The sequence below is a fragment of the Labrus mixtus genome, chromosome 17 (assembly GCF_963584025.1).
Source record: "Labrus mixtus chromosome 17, fLabMix1.1, whole genome shotgun sequence".
In the NCBI taxonomy this organism is placed as follows: domain Eukaryota; kingdom Metazoa; phylum Chordata; class Actinopteri; order Labriformes; family Labridae; genus Labrus; species Labrus mixtus.
In genome coordinates this window covers 299365-309364 of record NC_083628.1, presented here as the reverse complement: position 1 = coordinate 309364, position 10000 = coordinate 299365, and the positions used below count along the sequence as shown (strand labels likewise).

Here is a 10000-nt window from a genome sequence, read left to right as displayed (position 1 = left end):
GCTAACATTAGCATGCTAACACAACGGGAAGTCGTTTCTTGTTGCGGCAGCACAGCGGGAGCTTCACATACCTACAGTGGTGATTCTAGAGTCTGTTGGGGCCCCAGGCAAGACCTGTTTGAGGGGCACTTCATCCTGCATTCATCACCATTATGTAAGTCATTGCCTCGTCGATACTCCACTTCCTGTTTTTTGTTTTCTCTCCTACAGGTTTCCTACTGTCATCGCAAAATTTGCTGATTTTGGGCAGCTGCTGTGGTTTAAAGTTTGTGAGCCCTCAGGGGCCCCCTACTGGTCTGGGGCCCCCAAGCAGTCGCATGCCTCGCCTGTTGACAAGCAGCGCCTCTGCATACACACACAGTCAGACATGCACACACACACAGCGCTGTTCTCCCCCGCTGCCTCAGCTGATCCCTCCTCTCCTCTGTAACGCCGCTGTCACTCCCTCTGCCCCCGATCACGCCTCCACAACATTCAGACTGAAGGGGCGTAAATATCACAGCTTGAAGCGGCGGTCTGAACGGGGCTGTGGGAGGTTCTCCTCGGGATGCTGGAAAACAGATCTTTTGAAATCACGACAGAAACTGAAGTCGTTGTTTATAATATAGAGTCCTTTCTGTAATAAATCCAGAAAATAGGCGGGGTCAGTTTTTGCTTGTGACCGGACCAACAAAGACAACAACATTTTAAACTCTAAATCTATCTGTCCCTTTCATGTTCTAATTGATGTTTTAAAGCTTGTTTGTCATTCTTCAGAGACTGGACCCAGGAGACCAACAAATTGAGAACTGAAAGCTTTATTCATCTTTTCTCAGAATCCAAAGCAGTGAGCCGCCTGCGGACGACTGACTCAAACAAAGGAATATAGCACATCATATGTTGTTTTGCTGAGGGTGTGTCTTCACGCCCTTTTTCACCATCTGACCTGTTCAGTTTGAATCTTCATTGGTAACTTTAGGGTTTCAAGTTTCTAATGGTATCCGCCTCCTCCATCACTAGATCCTCCTGTTTTATGGGCTTAATATTTCTACCTGTGTCCCATACATGACCACATACTATTTTTAAAAGTTAGCTGTCATAAAAACCTACTGCAAGGTCCTCTTGATAAATGGGGTCAATATCTGGTCTGGCCAACCCTCTTGTGACCGGGTCATTGGCACACCAGTCTAGCATGTATGTCAGGTCTTCTTTGAATGATGGTCCCTTTTCTCGTTTCACTGTCCTATTGACTCATATTTTTCCCTCCTTCACCTCTCGTAAATAATAATTATAATAATAATAATAATAATAAAAATAATAAAATGTCAGGTTGGCTTAAGATTTACTACTTAATTACCCCAAAAGCGAGCTCGTATGAAACTTGAGAACTCACTTTGAGACCATGCAAGGTTTCTTTTAGGCCTCAACGGATTATCAGAATCAGAATCAGAATCAGAATCAGAATCAGAATCAGAATCAGAATCTGGGTTTATTACCAAGTACATTTACACATAAAGGAATTTGACTTGGTGTATTGGTGCTAAACAATTAACAAGGAAATAAAGCAGAACTAGCAACAACTTAAATAATACAGAAGAAGAAGATATTACAATATATAAAATAGAATTTAAAAATGTAAAATATAAAAAATAAAAAACACAAAAAGTGTGTGTAACTACTGACAGAGTGCATGTAAAGTTCCTTCAAACCTCGACGGAGTTCCTAAGGCCTCGAGGGATGTCCTTGATCCTTGATGGATTTCACTTTGTGGGCTCAGTTTTAATTCATGTACACATGCACCTTTGTGCATTTCATCCTTAGTTGATTATGTTTGTGTTTATAATATGCAACCCTCACACTATTGTTATTTAATTATCTAATTTGCATAATATGTGTCTATGTGTTCATTAGCATACTGAAATACTTTTATGATTATTCATGACCACTCTGTATAAATGTTGATTATAAGGAGTATAAATACATGCCTACAGGTGGGACACTACAATAACTTTTTGATCTTCTCTAAACTTTGTCAGACTCTGTGTGTTGCTCTCATTGAGGATCTCTCACTCTGTGTGTGTGTGTGTGTGTGCGTGTGTGTGTGTGTGTGTGCAGTCCAGCCTCTGTTTATGTTCTCCTTGTTTATCCACGTGACCCCCCGCTGGAGGGGTCCTGATTGCTCCACTGGTCCAGATCTAGGCCAAGCTTCCTGACGCTGGTGTTGCACCCTGCTGATTGTGCTAATCACCCTGACGGTCTGATGAGTGCATTGTTCAGACCGGCCTGTTGCTGCTCCATCAGGGTGTGTGAACCAGAGCCCTGATTATTTTGACGTCACCTTTTTTTTGGCTGCCCGTTTGTTTGACATGCAAACGAGAAACAAGCGCACGAGTAAAAAAAACGCGACTGATTGTGTTTCTGCTGAACTTTAACCTCCATGTTGGAGTGACATGTGAGGAGAAGGATTTTAGCACATGTTGGTGCCCATACACTGAAACGAGTTTATAGAGACAAATAAAGAAGCCGGTGAGAGTATGAACTATGTGTCTGATGCTAAAACTTTTTAGGATTTTGGACATTTTGACACCTTTAATATTTTACAACGTCTTTGTTTTGAACATAATCTGTGTTCTTTAATAACGAGAATATGTTTTAAACTGACTCTCATCTTGTTGTAAGTCAACTTTATTGTCGATATTTTCACCTTTTTTTTTTAACATTTCACTTTTTATTTGAGACTTGTTGAATTAATCGTTTTTTTAAAATAAAATCAAAAAATTAAAAATTAAGTCGTAATGTCGAGAAGTTGTCCGCCTTCAACTTTAATGTTTCCTGCTAGACGAGCAAATTTTCTTCAGAAAGTCAGAGTGAGCTGATGTGAGAACGCAGCAGGATATAGTCAGGAGAATTCACCAGTCTCAGTCTAACTTTCAGTCAACCTAACGACAGGCTGAGAGCTGGAGCTGAGGCGGGTTTTAAACCTCCTGACAAACCGTTACACCGCGCCCACCTGTCAATCAGGTCAGCTACACGCCTTATTGTGAATAACTCTTATCCTTCATCAAATCAAAACTGATGAGTCATCAAAACATTCACCCCCCGTACAGTGTGTGTCCATCGAGACATGAGCTAATCACACCTATTTGGTTTTTTGAACCAGGCTGTAAACATGTTAATCTCTGCTGTAAAAACAGGCTTTTTAGAATGGGTGTGTATGTGACTTCCTGTGCTTCTGCAGCCAGCCTCTAGTGGACACTCCAGGAACTGCAGGATTTTTATACTTCAGCACCGCTTGGTGATTTTCCTCCTGAGACCCCCCCTTCCCCCTCCCTCCCATGTGACTGAGAAAGTTTCCCCTGAATTTGAGTGAAAACTGCTGAAGATGTTGCAGCTGCGATGTGAAGCAATCTGCTGGAACATCTCCAAAACCTTTAATAACCCGAATTATGTAATTTAAAAAGGAGGTCCTGTTAAAAAAAACAACACAACATTTTCAACCATGGATATCAAACACAAACACAATGGCTTCATGCCTAAATGACCCTTTAAACATCAGATCTGAAATGCTGTAAATGAAGATGACAGACAATTGCATGTTTCCTTCCTTTGTTAGAATTTTTTTTTATTAAAAGAGTAGAAAAAATGACAGGAATTACAAAACACACAGTACATGTATTCAAATGCAAATCAGCCTCTTTGATCACAACGTGAGCGCTGATTGGTCTGAAAAGGTCTTCACCATCTGCTGTGTGAGTTCACTGTGGGAACCGACACAAGCAGACACACACAAAAAAAAACTATTTACAATGAAGCTGTGCAGCCGCTCCTCCTGCACGATGACGCTCAGACAACACGACCGTTCAGACTCAGATAAACCTATGAGCCGCTTCAGTCTGTCGACGTGGTTGTTACCAGACTGAAGGAAACGCCCCCTAACGATGGTGATGAATTAAAAAGCAAAAAAAAACGAACAAATCTGGAGCTGAAATAAAACTCAGTTCAGTGACAGATAAACAGAAGACTGTCAGTGCCAGGCAGGAGGAACAAACACATTTAGTTAGTTTGAATTTTCAAAATAAAGTTTAAATGTCAGTAAATCTCGTACTTCTCAAAAGTCTCGTACTTGCTCGGCACTTTAAAGTAAAGTGACTAAATTCTCAAAACTCGAGAAATCTCGACTCACCTTGCACACAAAAAAAATACTCACAATGCCTCTCTTTGAATATAATTTGTATATGCCAGACGATAAAATTTGACTTCACACTCAAAATGACGCCAGTGGTATTTTGCACCATCGTTGTTTTTAACATCATCTGTATTGTTTTATGAAGATAGTGTGTTTGAAATTGACTCATCTTGTCCTAAGTCGACTTTACCGTCAGTATTTTGACATTTCAACTTTTATCTGAGACTTGTTGAATTTATCTGCAATGAGAACAATTTGTTGAGAAAAAATGTCTTCCCTAAACGTGGCACTAATACAGAAAGTGATCCCTGAAATGCAGAATAAAAAAACCTTTTCTGTTTGGCCCTAATGGTCCTCTGTACATGTGTTACAGTTTCCCCCTCGGTGTGTTCATCATGTCTCCACATCATGTCAAAGGTTCATAGCAGAAAAGTCGCTTCAGCTCTGTTCTGGCAGAAAAACAAAAAGGAAAAAAAAAGTCCTTCATCGTGAGAGTTCAGTTTAGACGTAATGCTTCTTGTCGAAGTCTCCGGTGCTCGTGATGCTCTTGGTGGGCGCGTACTTGATGGGGTAGGTCCCTCGCACCCCCTGAGAGAAGGAGCAGCAGAGCAGGGTCCCTCCGAGCAGGAGCAGCGCGGCGGCAGCCCAGCCGATGTAGATGGCGGCTCCGATCTCCCTCTTCTTGGAGGGGGGTATCTGCGGGTCGTGGAAGTCCACGATGATGTTGTTGGCCATCCAGCAGAGCGGCACGAGCACGAAGAGCCCGCTGATGATGTAGATCACGCCGCCCGCGTGAACCACCCGTGCCTTCAGAGTCTCGTCCTTGATGCAGTTGGTGCACTGAGCCCCCGCAACAGTCACCGTCAGCGCGACCACCCCCAGCACGGCGGAGATGATCGTGAGGGCACGCGCCGTCTGCAGGTCTTGCGCGAGGCCCAGAACCGAGTCGTGGAATTTGCACTGCATCTGTCCAGTACTCTGCACCACGCAGGACATCCACAGGCCGTCCATGATGGTCTGGGCCACCACGATGTTGGAGTCGATGAACGCCGTCACCTTCCACGTGGGCAGCCCGCACGCGACCATCACGAACAGCGAGCCCGTGACGCACAGCGCGAGGCCGAGGAACTCCAGACACACAGCAAGCATGGCTCTGATCCGCCGAAAGTCCTGATCTCAAGGCTCTGAACCTGAAGTCCTGGTCTGAAGTATCTGATCCGCTAAGAGTCCTGGTCTGAAGGATCTGATCCACTAAGAGTCCTGGTCTGAAGGATCTGATCCGCTAAGAGTCCTGGTCTGAAGGATCTGATCCGCTAAGAGTCCTGGTCTGAAGGATCTGATCCGCTAAGAGTCCTGGTCTGAAGGATGTGATCCGCTAAGAGTCCTGGTCTGAAGGATCTGATCCGCTAAGAGTCCTGGTCTGAAGTGTTTTCTCTTCTGTGTCTCCTCTCAGCTTGCTCTCTCTCGCTTTAATTTATGGGAAAGGGGAGCCTGACGCTGCTGCTCCTCCCTCAATACAAACTTTGGGCCAATCAGCTGTGCGTGCGTCTTTCTGTAAGCCAATGAGGAGTGAGGGGGTCTACTCAAGCAGCAGCATGTTTACACACCAGTCTGTGACTGAGTGATGACCAGTGAGGGCCGGAGCGCACCAGGTGTTTGCTGTCTTCCTGTAATTCACAGTGTGGGAGGAGGTGAAGTAAGGCAACTGCGATTCCAGAGAATTTCATCAGAATTCAGTCTTAAAAATTTTTTTATGCTGTCATCATTTCAAACTTTCACAAAGAAACACAGAAATCTGGACGAAAAAGAGAATACTCAAAGATTGGGACATGGACACATCCTGTTGGTCCGCTGCTCTGAGGACAATAAAGCAGCGTTAAAGCAACATCCTGCCTTCAAATCCGGCTGCTGCATGTCTCTCACATCCCCCATCTCCCAGTTATTACAACATAAACATAAACATGCATTATTTTACAGACATGCATCGACTGTGAAACCAGTACGGCCTGTAGTGATGTGCCCGTGCCTGACCTGCTTTTGAGTCTAACACATGTTTACAGCACTGCTGCCTTTTGTTCGCTTCACAGCTCATGAGAACATCGTACCTTCAGTTTTCTGCAAATGTCTTGTCTAAATGAGTCGTGTGATGTAAACACACGTCTAGCTATCCCTCACAGAATAACAGCAGCTTCATGCAGCTTCATGCATCTTCATGCATCTTCATGCATCTTCATGCATCTTCATGCAGCTTCATGCAGCTTCATGCAGCTTCATACAGCTTCATGCAGCTTCATACAGCTTCATGCAGCTTCATGCAGCTTCATGCAGCTTCATACAGCTTCATGCAGCTTCATGCATCTTCATGCAGCTTCATGCAGCTTCATGCAGCTTCATACAGCTTCATGCAGCTTCATGCATCTTCATGCAGCTTCATACAGCTTCATGCAGCTTCATGCATCTTCATGCAGCTTCATGCAGCTTCATACAGCTTCATGCAGCTTCATGCAGCTTCATGCAGCTTCATGCATCTTCATACAGCTTCATGCAGCTTCATGCAGCTTCATGCATCTTCATGCAGCTTCATGCAGCTTCATACAGCTTCATGCAGCTTCATGCAGCTTCATGCAGCTTCATGCAGCTTCATGCATCTTCATGCAGCTTCATGCAGCTTCATACATCTTCATGCAGCTTCATGCAGCTTCATACAGCTTCATGCATCTTCATAAGGCTTCATAAGGCTTCATAAGGCTTCATAAGGCTTCATAAGGCTTCATAAGGCTTCCTGCATACATAAAAACATGCAGGAACATGTGTAAATAAAAAAGTCTATCAGCAATCTAACAAAAAAAGAACTCTGTCGCAAACACTTTCTCCAAATGAACGCGCCCAGTAAAGGAGGCAGCCTCTAGTGGACGCTGCAGGAACTCTTTTTCTGGCTTCATTTCTCATCTCTAGTTGTTTCTTGGTTATAAAAAGTAAAAATGAAGTGTGCATGATCATTAAACATTTCAGACGTGGCTAAAATATTAACTCAGGGGTCATGTAGTTACTTCATGTGTTCCTACTAAATTTTGTTTTCTAGTTATTGGGAAACACTGACACAGACGTGGTAAGTTCCTGCTTCTCGATAGGAAATTGTGAGAAAGGATCCGTAAATGGTCGAGTAGATTTGGGTGGAGTTTGTGACCTGAGGGGGATTCTGTTAATTTCAAGTTTCAATGTAGAGATTTCTTAGAAACTTCTGTCACCGTGTTTGTTGAGTGAGTTTGTGTGAGTGCAGAAAACTCTCTGCAAACTTTGACACATATTTTTCTTCCTTTGGCTATCATTGACATTTTCGACCACATTTTAAAAAACAACAAACAGTTTAAGAGCCACACAGGAAGCACTCAACGTAGCGGACACGGCGGCCATGTTGACTCACCTCATTGTGCTACGAGTGAGTGAGTTGATGAAAAATCCACTCAACTCTCGGTTTTTGTTTCTGTGTTTTAAGTGGACGAAAGCGGAGATAAGACCGCCTGATTCGACCCAACGTACACATCCTTAACACGCTGCATCGTCTGTGCTGTGATGACGGAAACACCAAAGCATTATGGGCCGTCAGAGAGAAACCTCTGACAACTTCCTATTTAAGCGTAAAACACAACGATCACAACTGACCTCGATTCTTCACTGAGAATAAAAAGTAAAAATAAAAACTTAAAGGAGCAGTATGTACCTCTGCCCCTAGTGTTTAAAATGAGTACTGCAGTCTAAATTCTAAACATCATAGAGAGCTGTCTCCCCCCCCCCCCCCCTCCTCTCTAGAGTCCATGCTCACTCAGGTCACCATGTGGTGGACTCTGAAGCTTCAGTGTTTATCCAGCTCTGCATGGGTCTGTAAACCTTTCTGTGTTCTAACCTCTCTCCATTTTTCAAAAGCATCTCCAATATTGATCCTAGTTTGAGCACGTTTCTGCTCGTGGAGCTTATTAGAAACATGCAGAGGCTTTTTAGGTCGGGTACAATCACTTCTATCTGAACCACTTCTCTTGACCCGCTTCCATCGCTGCAACACCTGTTGACCTGATAACTGCTCTCATATCTGGTAAACCGAGGGGCGTCCAAAACGGCCATGTTGGGGGTGGCCATCCTCCCTGTTGGAAGTTATTGTTCTATTAGATCGACTTTGAAACGACTGTTTGAGGGAGCAGACGTTACAGATTGATGCTTTAAATAAGAAAAAGGCCGGACATGATTCCTGGTTGATTCTCTGGAAGGACAGGAAGTAGAATCCTGTGAGTTTTTTACACCGTATCTGGGCGTGAGTGACCACTTTGAAATGTTTACTGCAGAGAAGGTGAAGCATGGAGATAACAAGCTGCACCACACCCACTGTAACTGCTTTAGTCATGAAATTACTCCAGCTCCCTGAGAGGTCTGAATCAGACTGCTGGTGATTCAGTCGGTGGGGGGGGGGGGGTCTCAATCGTCCGGACGCTGCAGCTGATAAGAACAGGGCGGGGGAAGATCTTAACTGAGGAGATAAAACCACAACTGAAGAGAATCCGAGCTAAACGTTAAAGATTCATCCTGATGTGGAGAGTTTAAAGCCTCAGAGTAAAAACTCAGAGTTAAACATCCGGGTTATTAAAGTAGAGATGCATTGTGGGTAATGTCTTCATATTCAGGCCGCCGGTTGTCCGCTGCAGCAGGTGTTGGTGTCAACATGCTGACAAACAACATTCCTGCAGAAAAACACAATCAGGCCTCCGTCTGGAAAACCCATTATTTCACCAACACACACACACACACACACACACACACACACACACACACACACACAGAGACACACACACAGACACACACACACACACACAGACACACACACACACACACACACACACACACACACACACACACACACACACACAGAGAGACACACACACAGACACACACACACACACAGAGACACACACACACACACACACACACACACACACACACACACACACACACACACACACACACACACATACACACAGACACACACACACACACACACACACACACACACACACACACACACACACACACAGAGACACACACACACACACACACACACACATACACACACACGTGCACGTGAAGGAGAATGAAGTCATGCTGTCTCGTAGTAGGTGAGTGGGTCATTAGAACGTGTTCCTGTTGGCTCCATAACACCGAAACACCGATCTCTTAATCACAATCAAGACTGAAGGAGCTGCCAAGAGCCTGAAGACGGAGGGAAACAACAATGTGTGTGTGTGTGTGTGTGTGTGTGTGTGTGTGTGTCTCTGTGTGTGTGTGTGTATGTGTGTGTGTGTGTGTGTGTGTGTGTGTGTGTGTGTGTGAGGCCAGGTGCTTCCTCTTGAGTGTTTGCAGTTACATAAAAAACAGTTTCAGCTCCACATATTGAGATTCATCAGCTGCAAAGTAAATAAAGAACATTTAAAATCTAAAATATGATGAACTTTAAAAAGGAAACAGAAACTAAAGAATATATTTTACAGATGAAGAAAGATGTAGAGGAAATCCTCTTCTCTGATTGGCTGTTCCCCCCTGACGATACGTGTTATCAGTCAGTCGAACTCTTACATCAACGCTCTCTCTCTCTCTCTCTCTCTCTCTGTCTCTCTCTCTGTCTCTCTCTTTCTCTCTCTCTCTCTGTCTCTCTCTCTCTCTCTCTCTCTGTCTCTCTCTCTCTCTCTCTCACTCTCTGTCTCTCTGTCTCTCTCTCTCTCTCTCTGTCCTCTCTCTGTCTCTCTCTCTGTCTCTCTTTCTCTCTCTCTCACTCTCTGTCTCTCTGTCTCT

The 10000-nt window shown here is 44.2% G+C and overlaps 1 protein-coding gene across 1 annotated transcript; it reads right to left on the bottom strand.

The window, feature by feature from the left end:
* Nucleotides 1-4207: 4207 nt before the first annotated feature.
* On the bottom strand, nucleotides 4208-5618 carry LOC132992259 (claudin-5-like). The gene has a single exon (XM_061061462.1). The coding sequence runs from the start codon at nucleotides 5312-5314 to the stop codon at nucleotides 4667-4669; it is 648 nt and encodes a 215-aa protein (XP_060917445.1). The 5' UTR covers nucleotides 5315-5618; the 3' UTR covers nucleotides 4208-4666.
* Between the last annotated feature and the right edge of the window lie 4382 nt (nucleotides 5619-10000).